General features: G+C 51.8%; 1 protein-coding gene across 5 annotated transcripts in view; it reads right to left on the minus strand.

Moving 5' to 3' along the window:
- SUSD6 (sushi domain containing 6) overlaps positions 1 to 18,103 on the minus strand; it is a 94,721-nt gene that overhangs the window by 10,682 nt on the left and 65,936 nt on the right. For all 5 annotated transcript variants that reach the window (XM_064143474.1, XM_064143434.1, XM_064143443.1 and 2 more), the window contains one exon: positions 1,204 to 1,401. In XM_064143474.1, the coding sequence (XP_063999544.1) occupies positions 1,204 to 1,401 (198 nt within the window). The remainder of the gene's footprint in view (positions 1 to 1,203; positions 1,402 to 18,103) is intronic.

An 18,103-nucleotide genomic window follows, 5' to 3' on the forward strand; every position in this document is an offset into this window, starting at 1 on the left:
TCAGACAGGGTGCTTGTGGATATGGTTTACCATAGAATCTCTCAGGGTTGGAAGGGACCACAGGATCAGCCAGTTCCAACCCCACTGTCACGGGCAGGGACACCTCACATGACGTCAGGCTGTCTACAGCCTCATCCAGCCTGGCCTTGAACACATCCAGGGATGAGGCTTCCACCACCTCCCTGGCCAACCCCTTCCAGGGTCTCACCACCCTCATGCTGAAGAACTTCTTCCTAATGACCAGTCTGAACCTACCCATTCAGCTTTGTTCCACCCCCCCCAGTCCTATCACTACCTGACACTCTAAAAAGTCCCTCCCCAGCTTCTTTGTAGCCCCCTTAAGATACTGAAAGGCCACAATAAGGTCACCTGGGAGCCTTCTCCTCTCCATTCAACACAGTCATTGGGAACACAGGTCTCAAACTGAAGGGCAATGCAGGACACACATGCAGACAGGGATGAGGAGAAGAACAAAATGCAAAGAGAAGAAAAAAGCTAGAGAACCACTGCCTTTTAAGCCTACAGCCTAAAATCTATGTTCCACAACCTCTCTGGGCAACCTGTGCCAGTGTCTCACCACCCTCACTGCAAACAACTTCTTCCTAACATTCAGTTTCAATCTCCCCTCTGCCACTTTAAACCCATTCCTCCTCATCCCGTTATTATGAGATCTTGTCAAAAGTCTCTCCTCAGCCTTCCTGTAGCCCCCTTCTGATACTGGAAGACCACTCCAAGGTCTCCTGGAAGCCTTCTGTCAGTGCAGTGAAAAGCAGAACCATGGAGCTGTCTGCCACAGGAGGCCAAGCATCCTGTTTGCAAGGCAGACACACCCAGAAGGGTAGACCACTGAGGGGGAATGCACTGTCACACCTCTCAGGAACAAAACTGGGTAGCATGGGAGATGCTTCAGTTAGAGCCTCTCCTATTGCTGTGATGACAGCTGTCAAAATAAGAGGCTCCAGGTAAGTGTATAAGTTCCCTCCTTTATACTACATTCCAGGGGCTGTCTCCTTGTGTGAGGGATTCTGAGCCTGCACCTGATGGTCTGTTATAGAAGAGAGCCGCATTTGTGGACTTGCTGGAGCAGTGAGAGGCAGCAGTATGGACTTCCTCAGCATCACACTGCCTCGGTGCTGAAGGATAAGCTGAGAAGTCAGTGCAAGGGCAATTCTGACTGTGCCCTTGCAGACAGGGAGCACTCACCCGGGCTGAGCCTGCAGCTGACCTCCATAGCTGGGTTCCACTCTCCATTCTTGCAGGTCAAGTATTTATAATCTCCTTTCAGCATGTAGCCTTCCACACACAGGTACTCTATGACGCTGCCTGAAGTCAGAGGGTTGTTGCAGGGGCTTGGGTGGCATTTGTAGCCTCCATTCTCAGGCTGTGGTGGCTGGGGACAATCTGGAAAAAAAAACAAAAGGCACCATGGAGGATGAGATCTGCTGCACACCAGGCAGGGCACAGTGCAGGTGGAAGGTCTGCACAACACCCACTGAACTAAGAAGCTACCAAAACTGAGAAGAAAGGCTGCAACGCAGAGAACACTGCTCAGTTTCACCTCACACAACCAACCAGGGTGGAGAAGACTTTTGAGATCATTGAGTCCAACCTATCACTCAGCACTTTCCACTTAACCAGACCATGGCACTAAGTGCCTCAGCCAGGCTTGGCTTCAACACCTCCAGCCACAGCGACTCCACCACCTCCCTGGGCAGCCCATTCCAATGCCAATCACTCTCTCTGACAACAACTTCCTCCTAACATCCAGACTAGACCTCCCCTGCCACAACTTGAGACTCTGTCCCCTTCTTCTGTTGCCTGGGAGAAGAGACCAACCCCACCTGGCTACAGCCTCCCTTCAGGTAGCTGTAGACAGCAGTGAGGCCCTGAGCCTCCTCTTCTGCAGGCTGCACACCCCCAGCTCCCTCAGCCTCTCCTCACAGGGCTGTGCTCCAGGGTCTTCAGATTTCCTTTTCTCTGGCAGGCCACAGGGACCCTGCAGAACAGTCTCCACATCCCCTGCTGGAACCATCTCTGCCTGGCTGAGAGGAGGAGAAATCCAGACCTTCTCCTTTAAATCTACATCAACTTCCCAAATGTCCAGAAAAGAAAACACATCAGAGATGCCTCTTGAGATATTCTGGGAAATGGAAAAACAGCCAACCCACCTTCCCTGTGCTATCACAGCATGGTGCTCCAAGGCTGCCCTTACACCCTGGAGCACACACTCCCAGATTCTGCCTCTGTTTGCTTACTGTGGACCAAGCAAGGAGGAACAGCTGGGCAAAGTTCAAGCAACTGGAATTTGGGCAAGGTTTAAGAAGTAAAAGCAAACTTCAGCAATCTGTTCCACTGTGGAAAAATCTGCTGTATTGCTGCAGGATGAGGGAGCCTTGAACCATGTTCACATGCCTGGAAGCATCACACAGGTAGTGCTTTGGAAATGCCAGCAAACCCTGACACCAAGCGCTGAGTGAAGCCAAAACTCTCTGGTACAGCTTCTGCCACCTCTTTAACTGCAATTCTCTTTCCTTCTTGAAAGAAAAGGTTGGAATGGAATGGAAGGGAATAGAATAGACATCAACCAGGGTGAAAGAGACTTCCAATCTCATTCAGTCCAGCCTTATCACCCAGCTCTATCCAATCAACTAGACCATGGCAGGGCACAGTGCAGGTGGAAGGTCTGCCTAACACCCACTAGACTTAGAAGCTACCAAAACTGAGAAGAAAGGCTGCAACACAGAGAACACTGCTCAGTTTCACCTCACACAACCAACCAGGGTGGAGAAGACTTTTGAGATCATTGAGCCCAACCTAGCACCCAGCACCTTCTAATTAACTAAACCATGGCACTAAGTGCCCCATCCAGTCTCCTTTTAAACACCCCCAAAGACGGCGACTCCACCACCTCCCTGGGCAGCCCATTCCAATGCCAATCACTCTCTCTGACAACAACTCCCTCCTAACATCCAGACTAGACCTCCCCTGGCACCGCTTGAGACTGTGTTCCCTTGTTCGGTTGCTGCTTGCCTGGCAGAAGAGACCAACCCCTCCTGGCAACAGCCTCCCTTCAGGTAGCTGTAGAGAGCAATGAGGTCTGCCCTGAGCCTCCTCTTCTGCAGGCTGCACACCCCCAGCTCCCTCAGCCTCTCCTCACGGGGCTGTGCTCCAGGCCCCTCCCCAGCTTCATCACCCTAACAGGGGTCTAAGCAGCAGCTCTTCAAGAGGACTTTGTTATTGAGGAGCTTTATTCTTAAAACAAGCCTCAGAGAAGCCACTGTTCCATGGCACAGGAGTATTAACTGCTGCCTCGCTGGCGTAATTTTTCCTCTCTTCAACAATTTCCCAGCCTGCAGCCACCGTTTTAACCCTCTGCATGATGAGGCTTTCACTTCAACACTAACAATCAGCTGAAGTGACAGACTGGTGGCGCACAGACAAACTCCCTGCAACCCAGGAGAGAGGTTTCCTGCTAAACTGCAGGGACCTATTTGAGCACCAGAAATGTTCTCAGCAGTCTAACACCTTGTACCTCCCTAGGCAACAGCAGAGCGCTGCGGTGAAAAGCTGCCTCTGCCAGCAGCTGCCAAAACCCAGGAGCAGAGACAACTCCCTGCACCACTTTATGCCACAGGAGGTACCTGGAATTGCTTAGCAGCTGCACTCAGCATCGTTCTGCTAACCAACTGGAGCAAACAGAGCTGGCTCACAGGATGTTAGGGGTTGGAAGGGACCCAAAGAGATCATCCAGTCCAACCCCCTGCCACAGCAGGACAATACTATCTAACACAGATCACAGAGGAACACATCCAGACAGGCCTTGAAAGGCTCCAGACAAGGAGACTCCACAACCTCTCTGGGCAGCCTGTGCCAGTGCTCTGGGACCCTTCCAGGAAAGAAGTTCCCCCTTGTGTTGAGCTGGAACCTCCTGTGCTGCAACTCACACCCATTGCTCCTTGTCCTATCGCAGGGAGCAGTGAGCAGAGCCTGTCCCCCCCTCCTGGCCAGTCCTCAGATACTTATAAACATTTATCAAACCCCATCTAAGTCTTCTGTTTTCCAGACTAAGCAGCCTCAGGTCCCTCAGCCTCTCCTCACCAGGCATGCCCTCCAGTCCCCAATCATCCTCGTAACCCTCAGCTGGACTCTCTCCCTCTGTTCCTCCACCTCCTGAGGCATGCAGACAGTGGCAGCTCACTGCTCAGTACTACTCTCAAGTGCCACCAATGCAGAGGAGGTTTTCCAGTAATGCACTGAAAGCAGCCAGCCAGCAGTAAACAGAGACTCCTTTGCATTGCAGTAGCTCTCTTAAAGGCTTGGAAATACCACTGCATCAGCCACCTCCAGAAGTCCAGCTGGGGTTTCTCACACAAGGGCTTCAGGAGGTGCAGCTACACAGCTGCAGATTGGTTTCCTACTCAGTTCTGCAGCCACTTGGCATACAAAAGGAAAGCAGCAGCAGATGAGTGTGTTCAGTCAGTTGTCTTTGACTTGTCCACTTCACATAGGGAAGAGACTGCAGAATTAGTCACCTCTCCTTCCCCCCCCACCTCCCTAGATTATTTGTCACCACAGCATCCAAGAGCATCACGAGCATTTATAATGTCTCCTCCAGCATGATAGAAAATCGCTGCTTATGTGCTGGGAAAACAGGTTTAAGGACATGTGGATCAGGTAGCCAAAACATCAACACTCAACCTGACTGGGCATCCCCTGGCATCTCCAGCTTGCCTGAACTGTCCTCAGAGGAACAGAGTGCCTGGGGTGGGCTACTATCATAGAATCATAGAATTAACCAGCTTGGAAGAGACCTCCAGGATCATCCAGTCCAACCTAGCACCCAGCCCTAGACAAGCAACCAGACCATGGCACTAAGTGCCCCAGCCAGGCTTGGCTTCAACACCTCCAGCCACAGCGACTCCACCACCTCCCTGGGCAGCCCATTCCAATGCCAATCACTCTCTCTGACAACAACTTCCTCCTAACATCCAGCCCAGAACTCTGGCACAACTTGAGGCTGTGTCCCCTTGTTCTGTTGCTGGCTGCCTGGCAGAAGAGCCCAACCCCACCTGGCTACAGCCTCCTTGCAGGTAGCTGCAGACAGCAATGAGGTCTGCCCTGAGCCTCCTCTTCTGCAGGCTGCACACCCCCAGTTCCCTCAGCCTCTCCTCACAGGGCTGTGTTCCAGGCCCCTCACCAGCCTTGCTGCCCTTCTCTGGACACCTTCCAGTACCTCAGCATCTCTCTTGAATTGAGAGCCTGGAACTGCACACAGCACTCAAGGGGTGGCCTGAGGAGTGTTGAGCACAGGGGCAGAAGAACCTCCCTTGTCCTGCTGGCCACACTGCTCCTGAGACAGCCCAGGATGCCATTGGCTCTCTTGGGCACACTGCTGACTCCTGTTCAGCCACTCTCTACCAGCATGCCCAGGTGCCTCTCTGCCTGGCTGCTCTCCTGCCACATGCATTCTTAGTAAACCCAAACCAACCAAACACCAACAAGTAACAAACACACAACAGAAGAGCACAGCTACTATTACACATCATCTGCTAGAGTATGTTGTAACTGAGGGAGAGCAAAGGAGTTTGTTGCTCACCTTCCATGGGTGGACAGATGGGTACAGCATCACTTAACTGAGGGATGTTTTGCACTGACCACCCAGTAACATTTCTTCTCCTCCTCCACAGAAAGACATGAGGGTCACTAAAGTCAGGATGGGAACAGTTTTGATGAAGTTGTTGCTTATATGTTTATCAGGCCCAAAATTCCAGCAGGAAGTGGCACGGAGCCTCAGGTGAATTTTTTCAGAGGGCCCAAGGGCTCTGGCATGTTTGACAGCTCTCAGAGCAGCCTCAGAGGAATCAATGCTGCAGCACTTGGGAGGTAATTTGAGTAAACAATGACTGCTTCACTGCATCCTCTGAACATGAGCCCTGTTCACATGTTAGCACCTGGGCTTTCAGACACACCACAGCTATTGAGGGATGCAAAGAATGGAAATGCAAGATACTAAGCTGGATCCTCAATCCAAGAGAGATGTTGAGGTACTGGTACCTCCTGGCTGGTGAGGGGCCTGGAGCACAGCCCTGTGAGGAGAGGCTGAGGGAGCTGGGGGTGTGCAGCTTGCAGAAGAGGAGGCTCAGGGCAGACCTCATTGCTGTCTGCAGCTACCTGAAGGGAGGCTGTAGCCAGGTGGGGTTGGGCTCTTTTGCCAGGCAAGTGGCAACAGAACAAGGGGACACAGTCTCAAGTTGTGCCAGGGGAGGTCTAGGCTGGATGTTAGGAGGAAGTTGTTGTCAGAGAGAGTGATTGGCATTGGAATGGACTGCCCAGGGAGGTGGTGGAGTCGCTGTGGCTGGAGGTGCTGAAGCCAAGCCTGGCTGGGGCACTTAGTGTCATGGTCTGGTTGATTGCCTAGGGCTGAGTGCTAGGTTGGACTGGATAATGTTGGAGGTCTCTTCCAACGTGGTTGATTCTATGAAGCTAAGTAGTTTACTTTCTTCATCTACAAGATTTACTCTATTTAACCAGTATCACCTAGACTCACAGAGGAAAGACATCCTGCAAACAAAACCCACCCACTTGATCTAACAAGGCAAACATTCCCCTGGTTGGTCTGGTTAAACCTGCCATGATTGTCTCATGCCATTGTGTCCTGCCTGGTGAGCAAGCATCTTTGTGAAGCAGAACACATAAGCATCTGGTTGAACAGCCACAACACCAGAGGCCATACCACCTCCTTCACGCTGCTCCCTCTGAAGCTGTGTCCTAACTTTACCTTCACTTCTCTACAGTAGTTTTTTGGTAGAATGGCTTACAAAAGGTTGTCTTGCCTTAAAGTATATCTTTTTTGTCACTTCCTTTGCCCATTTCCTCTCTTCCAAGTTGTGCTGCAGTGCATTCCATGGTGGCAAGGAGATCTTCTCTGCTCTAGTCTCTGGTTCTACCATCTTTATTCTGTCTGCCAGGGCTTACCACTAGCCATACAAACAACACATCTAGAGAAGCACCCAAAAACCCCACAAGATATTCTCCATCTTCCAGTTACTTGTCCCTGCTGTGGAGGTCTCTGATAGGAACTTAAGTTGTGCGTGCACATCACTTCAGTACAAGAGGGAGCTACAAAAGCTATTACTGACTTCTGGCAAGGACCTTCAGAAAGCCTCACACTCCCTACAGCACCCATGGGAGTAATCCTCCCTCTGCAGCCTGGGTCCAGCTAGATGGGTGGTCTGGACCACCAGCTGCTGAAGCCTCTTGCAGAGACTGTGTTTTCAGCACCTCAGACTGGAGGCCCAGGTTCAAAGAGCACCACGCTGAAAACAAAGCTCACCCTCTCCCTTCTCTCGGTGTCCTCAGCTGGCTGCCACCAATAGGTTTGGGGCTTTCTCCAGTTGCTCTTAGTTTATAAATTCATACACAGAGCTCCACCTCTTTTTACACAAGGCTTTTTCACAAGAGCAGTGTGACAGCCTGACACAGAGCTGACACACAGCTAGAAGCCTGAGGCAGAGAGCAGCAACAACGCTTGCTTAGGCTTCTGCAGGGGCTGACAGTCCTAGCAGACCCCACTCGGGGGTGACAAGCAACAGGAGTTTCTCCTTTGGGAGCAACACAGTGGGTTTGGTGGCAAGATCAAGGGAGGTTCTCCTCCCCCTCTGCTCTGCCCTGCTGAGATCCCATCTTGAGTACTGCCTTCAGTTTTGGGCTCCCCAGTTGAAGAGGGACAGGGATCTGCTGGAGAGGGTCCAGCGGAGCACTATGAGGATGATGAGGGGACTGGAGAGCATGGCTGATGAGGAGAGGCTGAAGGACCTGCAGCTGCTAAGTCTGGAGAAGAGAAGACTGAGAGGGGATTTAATCAATGTTTATAAGTATCTGAGGGATGGGGGTCAGGAGGAGGGGAACAGGCTCTGCTCACTGCTCCCTGGGATAGGACAAGGAGCAATGGGTGTGAGCTGCAGCACAGGAGGTTCCAGCTCAACACAAGGGGGACTTCTTTCCTGGAAGGGTCCCAGAGCACTGGCACAGGCTGCCCAGAGAGGTTGTGGAGTCTCCTTCTCCTGAGCCTCTCAAGGCCTGCCTGGATGTGTTGCTGTGTGACCTGAGCTAAATTGTGTGGTCCTGCTGTGGCAGGGGGGTTGGACTGGATGATCTCTTTAGGTCCCTTCCAACCCCTGGCATCCTGTGAGCCCATGAAGAGCTCTGGGCACATCTGCTAATAGGACACAAGACCTTGTTTTCTCTTTGCAGACTTCAGTTCTTGCCAGCAGGGCCCTGCCCAGCCTCTCCACTAAGCTCCCAGGTGTTTGGTAAGGCAATAAGGAAACAATTCACTCCTCCCTTAACTCAGTCTATTTATTGGATCTACTTCTAACCTCTGTCACTGGTACTCAGAGAAGCATGAATGTCACCCGACCAGACAGCAGTGTGACTACTGGCACCAGCTGCAGCAGGGTAGCCAGTCAGTTGCTAAGCTTACTTAACAGCTTCTTGAGCAACAACAAAGGAAGCACATCAGCTTCCAGGGGGAATGAAGCAAAGGTGGAGGTGGGAAGGCTGAGATTGGAGGTGAGGAGGAAGTTGTTGAGCATGAGAGTGGTGAGAGGCTGGAATGGGTTGCCCAGGGAGGTGGTTGAGGCCCCATGGATGGAGGTGTTTAAGGCCAGGCTGGATGAGGCTGTGGGCAGCCTGCTTTAGGGTAGGGTGTCCCTGGGCATGGCAGGGGGGTTGGAACTGCTTGATCCTTGTGGTCCCTTCCAACCCTGACTGATTCTAATTCTACACCCTGAAGAGTCTAGGCTAAAAAGTGGTTTGCTGCCTCAAGGAGTATAAAGAAAAGATATAGTAATACAAAAATGACACCAATTTGATCCCATTTAATTCCCAGACCTATCAGGTTTCTTTTAGTCCAAGGCTTTTGCTGCATCACCCTGTGAGGGAAGGAAGGAAGACACGGATGTTGCAGTGATGCAGTGACTGCAGAACAAAAAACTCCCACCAATTCCTCTGTGGGTCAGGAGTTTTTTTCTCTTCAATCAGGACCACTCAGTTGCACATGACATTTCCTTCGGCCCGATGTGGGACTAGTACTCACAGGATGCCAGGATGTCAAGGGTTGGAAGGGACCCAAGGAGATCATCCAGTCCAAACCCCCTGCCTAACACAGATCACAGAGGAACACATCCAGACAGGCCTTGAAAGGCTCCAGAGAAGGAGACTCCACAGCCTCTCTGGGCAGCCTGTGCCAGTGCTCTGGGACCCTTCCAGGAAAGAAGTTCCCCCTTGTGTTGAGCTGGAACCTCCTGTGCTGCAGCTTACACCCATTGCTCCTTGTCCTATCTCAGGGAACAGTGAGCAGAGCCTGTCCCAGCCCTGAGATAGTTATAGACATTGATTAAATCCCCTCTCAGTCTTCTCTTCTCCAGACTAAACAGCCCCAGGTCCCTCAGCCTCTTCCCACCAGGCAGTGTTCCAGTCCCCTCATCATCCTCGTAGCCCTCAGCTGGACCCTCTCCAGCAGATCCCTGTCCCTCTTCAACTGGGGAGCCCAAAACTGAAGGCAGTATTCAAGATGAGGTCTCAGCAGGACAGAGCAGAGGGGGAGGAGAACCTCCCTTGGTCTGCTAGACACACTCTTCCTATGAGATATGATGGGGGAGTGGAACAGCCAGCCCTGCCCCCAATGTGAAATCCACACAGGCAGCAGCCTTGTTTTGCTTCTCTTCCCCTGTGCACACAAACCAGCAGACAAACACCAGAAGCCACTTTGGGATGAGCTTGGTTTTAGTCAGGAAGGAGACTGTTTCTGTTCCATACCCTTTTCAGACTGTCTACGTCAACCAAACACCATATTTTCCCAAAGCAAACCCACTTCCCAGGCAGATGAGCTGCAGAGAAAAAGCACCTAGGCAGGCTCTGATCAGCAGCACTGCCTCTTGCCACCCACAGCTTCCTTCCTGCTGAGAATGCAACGCCAGGGGGTTGGTTTTAGTGGTAGATAGGAAAGCAGTCACCTCCAACCACACGCTGCAGCCAGTCAGGGTGCAAGCTCCATCTCTAGAGTGACAAACAGCTCCAGGTTCCCATACAGTGATGTTTGCCTGGATGCACTCATGGTTTGAATGCAGCAGCTTCCCACCATGCACCCTCTGCTTCTGCATTCTCCTCCCCAGTCCAAGTGTTTGGATGAATATCAGGCTGGGAAATGGCTCATCAAGTGTGCCACTGCTTGTCACAGCAGCTCTGTGCCAAACATGGACAGCCACCTGCTTTGGACAGGGGAGGTTATTCTGCCCCTGGGCTCAACAGTGCTCAGGCCACACCTTGAGTGCTGTGTCCAGTTCTGAGCTCCTCAATTCAAGAGAGACGTTGAGGTGCTGGAAGGTGTCCAGAGAAGGGCAGCAAGGCTGGGGAGGGGCCTGGAGCACAGCCCTGTGAGGAGAGGCTGAGGGAGCTGGGGGTGTGCAGCCTGCAGAAGAGGAGGCTCAGGACAGACCTCATTGCTGTCTGCAGCTACCTGAAGGGAGGCTGTAGCCAGGTTGGTCTCTTCTACCAGGCAAGCAGCAACAGAACAAGGGGACACAGTCTCAAGCTGTGCCAGGGGAGGTCTAGTCTGGATGTTAGGAGGAAGTTGTTGTCAGAGAGAGTGATTGGCATTGGAATGGGCTGCCCAGGGAAGTGATGGAGTTGCTGTGGCTGGAGGTGTTGAAGCCAAGCCTGGCTGGGGCACTTAGTGCCATGGTCTGGTTGACTGGGTAGGGCTGGGTGCTAGGTTGGGCTGGCTGAGCTTGGAGGTCTCTTCCAACCTGCTTGATTCTATGATACTGGAACATCTCCAGAGAAGGGTAAGGAAGCTGGTGAGGCTTCTAGAGTCAAGCAGAGATGGGTGCTAGGTTGAACTGGATGATCTTGGAGGTCTCTTCCAACCTGGCTGATTCTATGACTGGGGTTTTTCATGGCAAGTTGGCTCTGAGAAGCACACCAGCGGGAATCACATTTGAGACTCAACCCTCTCCCTGTATGCAGCATCATGGGCACATTTCTGGAGACAGTTTTCAGCCCATGACACTCCATCATGGTCTCCTGCAGTATTTAGAAAGCCTTCTCCTGAGAGGGTGGACTGGGTCTTCCCTGATGGACATGAAGCCCGCTCCCTGCTCCCGCTTCAGGCAGATGGAGGTGCTAGTGGAGAGCTGCTTTGGGTTTTCTTTCTTTTTTGCTTATTGCCCACAAGTGTGCTAACCTGAACGTTTTTACCACAGAAACACAGTAACTGCAGAGCCCCAGCGAGTCCAGACTGAAACTGCCCTCTGCCAGCAGCAAGCAGCTGAGAACTCACTGTCTCTGCGGCCAGAGGCAGCACTCACGCCGAGAAAGCCACACTACCAGATGCCCAGGTTCTCCCTTGGTCTGTAATTCATGGTGGAAAGCAGGACTGGAAGCAGGAGAACAGATTCTGAAGCTCCTCCTTTTCAGCACTCTGGCTGGCTGTAGCACAGGAGCAGATGGGCTGCTTCCCAGAGGGACCAACCCGAGACTGCAGCTGCTCCTGGGGCCCAGGCACAACAGCTGAGACTAAAGGAGCTCTTTATATTTTCCTTACAGGAGGCAGAAGTCACTAAAAGGCCTTCATTGTGAGCACATATGCTTCTCACCAGCCCTGCCCCTGAAATAGTTCAGGTTTTCCTAAGAACACACTGCAAAACATGCCCCTCTTCTGGGCTCCCTGTGTTAAACCCTGGCCAAACTCCGCTGGAGAAAGAAGCCCTCTGTCCTTACTGGCTCCAGATGCTGCTTACTCTGAAGTCACAGAGGAGCACACTGAGCAGGACTGCAGCCTCACAGGGAAAGTGAAAGAACCATAGAATCAGTCAGGCTTGGAAGGCACGACAGGGAGCAGCCAGTTCCAACCCCCCTGCCATTCCCAGGGACACCCTACCCTAGAGCAGGCTGCCCACAGCCTCAGCCAGCCTGGCCTGAAACACCTCCAGCCATGGGGCCTCAACCATCCCCCTGGGCAACCCATTCCAGCCTCTCACCACTCTCATGCTCAACAACTTCCTCCTCACAGGCAGTCTCATTCTCCCCACCTCCAGCTTTGCTCCATTCCCCCCAGTCCTGGCACTCTCTCACAGCCTCAAAAGTCCCTCCCCAGCTTTTCTGGATGCCCCCTTCAGATCCTGGAAGGCCACAAAAAGGTCACCTGGGAGCTTCCTCTTCTGCAGCCTGCAGAGCCCCAACTCTTTCAGTTTGTGCTCACAGCAGAGCTGCTGCAGCCCTCTGAGCATCCTCCTGGCCCTGCTCTGGACACCTTTCCCTAGGAAGGACACTCCTTGAAGAGGAGGCTTATTTTTCTGTATCTCATAAACAGAAGCCAAAGCAAAGGGGTTTGTATATATAATCATGCAGCTTTGCATTGATATAATTAGCCACAAGCACTTCCACTGCTTACAGTAACAGGCACCCCACACACACACACCCCAAAGCTGCCTTTTTCTTTTCTCTTTCTTTTTTTTTTTTCCCCTTTAGGGCAGGGGAAGGAAAAAAAAAAGCAAGCAAGCAAGCAAAGACACTAATTGCAGCCTTCCACCAATGCAGTCACCATCTGGTAACTCCAGAGACACATGGAGCCAAATTATCTTAATTAACATGTTACAACAGTATTTAAAGGAACTCTATGCTTATTAACACTCAGCTGTGATTAGGCAACCACGGAGGAAGCCTGCTAGTGCAACATCAATTATGGGGCTTGTCTATCTTTCTAATAGAAATACAATCCTTCAAGGTTTTTTGGGCAGGGGTTTATCTCCCTCCTAAAAAAAGAAAACCACTGTCATCAAAGCTTGCTCTAAAATGCAAATGCTAGTTACAGATTACAAGAGTTGAAATGCTGAGGCCAGAGGAAGCTGCCACTGGTGCCTTGAAAGAGTGCTACAGACTGTCCTAAGAGGCTGTAGCCAGGTGGGGTTGGTCGCTTCTCCCAGGCAACCAGCAACAGAACAAGGGGACAGAGTCTCAAGCTGTGCCAGAGCAGGTTCAGGCTGGATGTTAGGAGGAAGTTGTTGCCAGAGAGAGTCATTGGCATTGGAATGGGCTGCCCAGGGAGGTGGTGGAGTCGCCGTGCCTGGAGGTGTTGAAGCCAAGCCTGGCTGTGGCACTTAGTGCCATGGTCTAGATGGGATAGGGCTGGGTGCTAGGTTGGACTGGATGATGTTGGAGGTCTCTTCCACCTGGTTGATTCTATGATAAAAATACACCTAGAATCATAGAACCAGTCAGGGTTGGAAGGCACCACAAGGATCATCTAGTTCCAAACCCCTGTGTGTGGGCATCAAATTTCTCTTCATCACATCTTCAGCTCTGAAGTTGACTTCTACGTAACATGAGACAGAATGGCTGCAGAGGAACCCAAAAGATGTCTACTTGACAGTTTGTTTGCAAGGGGGAGGGGGAGCACAGCCTCACTTCACTGATTGTAGAATCACAGAATCAGTCAGGGTTGGAAAGGACCACAAGGAGCAGGCAGTTCCAATCCCCCTGCCATGGCCAGGGACATCCTACCCTAGAGCAGGCTGCCCACAGCCTCAGCCAGCCTGGCCTTAAACACCTCCAGCCTTGGGGCCTCAACCACCTCCCTGGGAAATCCATTCCAGCCTCTCACCACTCTCATGCTCAACAACTTCCTCCTCACAGGCAGTCTCAATCTCCCCACCTCCAGCTTTTCTCCATTCCCCCCAGTCCTGGCACTCCCTCACAGCCTCAAAAGTCCTCCTCCAGCTTTTCTGGAAGCCCCCTTCAGATCCTGGAAGGCCACAAGGAGGTCACCTGGGAGCCTCCTCTTCTCCAGACTGCAGAGCCCCAATTCTTTCAGTCTGTCCTCATAGCAGAGCTGCTGCAGCCCTCTCAGCATCCTTCTGACCCTTCTCTGGACACACTCCAGCATCTCCACATCCCTCTTGTAATGGGGGCTCCAGAATTGGATGCAGTACTCCAGGTGGGGTCTCACCAGAAAGGAGTAGAGGGGGAGAATCACCTCCCAGGCCCTGCTGGCCACACTTCTCCAGGCTCTGCTTGGCTTTCTGGGCTGCAAATGCACACTGCTGGCTCCTGTTGAGCTTCTCATCCAGCAGCACCCCCAAGTCCCTCTCCTGTGGGTTGCTCTCCAGGTACTCACTGCCCAGACTGCATTTGATCTTAGGATTGCCTCGACCCAGATGCAGGACCTTGCACTTGGTCTTGTTGAACTTCCTGAGGTTGGCTTCTGCCCACCTCTGCAGCCTGTCCAGGTCCCTCTGGATGGATCCCTGCCCTCCAGCCTGTCTGCTGCAGCACGCAGCTTGGTGTGCTCAGCAAACTTGCTTCACCTCCCTGCTTGCCCCTTAGAAAGCTTTGTTGCAGTTAGACAACTCCTCCTGTCACTGAAATTTTAGCAGGGAAATAAATGTTATGCCTTTCCAATGCCTTCCCCACTACAGAACAGGAGCCCAGACAGGGAAAACCAGGGCTTACAAAACCCCCACATCTGTGATAAAAGATTTCAGGATGGAAAGCAGCAACCGAAACACAACTGCGCTCCAGCAGCAGCTCTGCCTCCCAGGTGGAATGCTACTCACTGTGACAACTGTATTATTTTCCCTGTATTAGGCCCACCTATAACAGACCCCTCTGGACACATTCCCAAGTGATTCAGCCTGGAAGGCCCCAAGATGAGCCCTGCCAAGTCTTCCAGACCTGGCTTTGCGCTCTCGTTTGCGCAGGGCTGGCTGCGGCAGGGCTCTCATCCAGGCACTCTGGACATCAGGATAAGGCCAAATCAGATGACAACGGCCTGAGGCTTTTCAACAAAGCCAGGATTGACAAATTCATTCTGGAAACATTAATGAGGAAGGGGAAACAAACAAGGAACAACTGCAGAAGTGCTTTAAAGATCTTCTGATAAAGCAATCTCATTGTTGCACAACACACAAACAAATACGAACCGCTGCTGGTCACGTCTCTGGAAGCTCATGCAGCTTGCTGAGGGACACACATGAAGGTTGGACTGCATGATCTTGGAGCTCTCTTCCAAACTGGTTGATTCTAAGACAGCTGAACAGGGCTTTACAGAGTCTCACCCTGCCAGGACAGTGTAAACAATTTGCATCTGGGCTGCAGCTGGAGCTAGCAGCACAGAGGCTTCAGAACAACCAGCCTGATACAGACAAGAGGACACAGTCTCAAACTGCACCTGGGCAGGTTTAGGTTGGACATTAGGAAGAAATTCTTCACAGCAAGAGTGATCAGCATTGGAATGGGCTGCCCCTGGGAGGTGGTGGAGTCCCCATCCCTGGAGGTGTTTAAGAGGAGGCTGGATGAGGCACTTAGTGCCATGGGTTAGTTAATAAGAAGGGTTAGGTGATAGGTTGGACTCGATGATCCTAGAGGTCTTTTCCAACCTGGTTGATTCTGTGACACTTGCTCCCACCCTGGGCACAGCAGAGCTTTCCAAGTGGCACACACCTTTCATCTGCTTTTGTTTTCCAGGGCTGCTTCCCGTCTGCCTCTGCCTTCTTTCAGCCACCCCATAATTACTTCCACGTGTTTGCAGCAGAAAAATCAAGCAAGTGCTGTAATGACATTTGGTATAATCAGTTTCAAAAGCAGAATATTGGGCAATTCTGCTTTTGAAACCCCCACCCACTCTCACAAGTAGCACCTGGCCAGTTGGGTGGAGTTTCGCCCCCTTTTCAAAGATTCAGAGGAGTCCCCTAAATTTTAGTCATTAGGCTAAAATTCTCATTATTAAGAAATATAAAAGAGTTTCAAAGTGTTTGCCACACCAGGCAGAGGCAGCTAACACTCATCAGGAGCCTCTCTGCTCATCCAAGCTTAATATATAGCAACAAAATAATAATTACAGAATCACAGAATCAACCAACCAGGTTGGAAGAGACCTCCAAGATCATCCACTCTAACCTAGCACCCAGCCCTAGGCCAAGCAACCAGACCATGGCACTAAGTGCCCCATCCAGGCTTGGCTTCAACACCTCCAGGGACAGTGACTCCACCACCTCCCTGGGCAGCCCATTCCAATAAACACAGCTCCTCTACCTGTGCTAGCTGAGGTCACAGGAGGAACACACCTTCAGGATCCAGCCAAACAAAACTCATCTCTACCAGCAAGTCACAAGAGGCCTGAAATCCAGCAGTGCCTCAGGAGGCGTCGTTTGCTTGTGGCTTTTGTGACTACAACTTCAGCCTACTGTGGTAATCAGGTTCCTTTCTCCAATAAGGCATTAGAAGTCCTTGCTATGGCCAGTTCCTCAAATGTGTCCCTGCACAGCCACTCCAACTCTGCACATCACCTGGCTGGGAACACTAACAGCAGGAGGAGCCCACTGCTTCCCTTGCCCAACTCAGGCAGACACCACAAACTTCCACAAGAGGCAATCCTAAATTATGCTGGTGGATGAGAAGCTCAACAGGAGCCAGCAGTGTGCATTTGCAGCCCAGAAAGCCAAGCAGAGCCTGGGCTGCAGCAGCAGAAGTGTGGCCAGCAGGGCCAGGGAGGTGATGCTTCCCCACTACCCTGCTCTGCTGAGACTCAACCTGGAGTACTGCATCCAGTTCTGGAGGCCCCATGACAAGAAGGATGTGGAGATGCTGGAATGCACCCAGAGAAGAGCCATGAGGATGCTCAGAGGGCTGCAGCAGCTCTGCTGTGAGCACAGACTGAAAGAGTTGGGGCTCTGCAGTCTGGAGAAGAGGAGGCTCCCAGGTGACCTTCTTGTGGCCTTCCAGGATCTCAAGGGGGCTACAAAAACGCTGGGGAGGGACTTTTGAGGCTGTGAGAGAGTGCCAGGACTGGGGGGAATGGAGCAAAGCTGGAGGTGGGGAGATTGAGACTGCCTGTGAGGAGGAAGTTGTTGAGCATGAGAGTGGTGAGAGGCTGGAATGGGTTGCCCAGAGAGGTGGTTGAGGCCCCATGGCTGGAGGTGTTTAAGGTCAGGCTGGCTGAGGCTGTGGGCAGCCTGCTCTAGGGTAGGGTGTCCCTGGGCATGGCAGGGGGTTTGGAACTGGCTGATCCTCGTGGTCCCTTCCAACCCTGACCGATTCTGTGATTCTGAAGGGACATGGGAATCTCTGAAGCAAGAATCTGACAGTTTAGAAAGGAGCCTTGGTTTCTTACACGTGCATGGAAAGATCCCTGCACGAGTCAAGTCATGTTAAAGCTCTGCCCTGGGAGGTCTCTCTTCACTAATGAGCCTTCTGCAGCCTGTTCATTTTTCAACCTTTCAGCAGCAGCTGCTCTTGCCTCTGAGTCAGCCTATCCAACAAGTACTAATTTGGAAGCTGGGATAAGGCTGATCTAGTAATGGCAGGCACACAGGAGAGCACCAAAGTGGGAAGCTGAAAGCCTTAGGGCACTGATGATTCCCTCTGTAGCACGTCCACAGGCAGTTTTGCAGAGGAGAGGTGGGCTAGGAGAGCAATCCTGAAGCCTCACTCTGACACATACACACAAGACAATACTTTTTCACCCTGCTATGCCATTTCTCCTCTGCCCTTTGTTCAGGAGCACTGAATCCATTGGAATCTAATATCTGGGCAGATTGGTTTATCCGGTAAGAATGACTCACTTCTGTCATGGGACTTGTCAGAACAAGCACTCAAATCATTTACCATTGGCTGGGCAGAACTGCAAAGAGCTTAGTCCTGTCTCACTGGAAAGACTTTGTTCAGCACACTTCATATTTTCACTCTAGATGTGGTTAGGCTGGCTGTAAATATTCAAGTCCTCTTTTCTACTAGCTTTACAAGAGCTCAGCATCTTGAGCAACATCTGCCAGGAAAACAGAAATAGCCCTAGAGTGGGGCAAGTCTTCCTTTTCCAAGTGGGAGGCACCTCAGACTGCACAGAGACAGAAGTAGTCCAAATCTAGCTTTCCCAGAGCCCACAAACACTTAGGGACTCTCAGTCATGCTGCAAACCCGACCCAGCTCAGCTGCATTTTCCTGAAGTGATTAGCTGATTCACACTCAGTGCAGACCACGAGTCAAAAGCTCTAAGATAGAGCACAGTCATAGAATGGTTTGGGTTGGAGGGGAACTCAAAGCTCAG

Source organism: Pogoniulus pusillus, chromosome 1 (assembly GCF_015220805.1).
Source record: "Pogoniulus pusillus isolate bPogPus1 chromosome 1, bPogPus1.pri, whole genome shotgun sequence".
In the NCBI taxonomy this organism is placed as follows: domain Eukaryota; kingdom Metazoa; phylum Chordata; class Aves; order Piciformes; family Lybiidae; genus Pogoniulus; species Pogoniulus pusillus.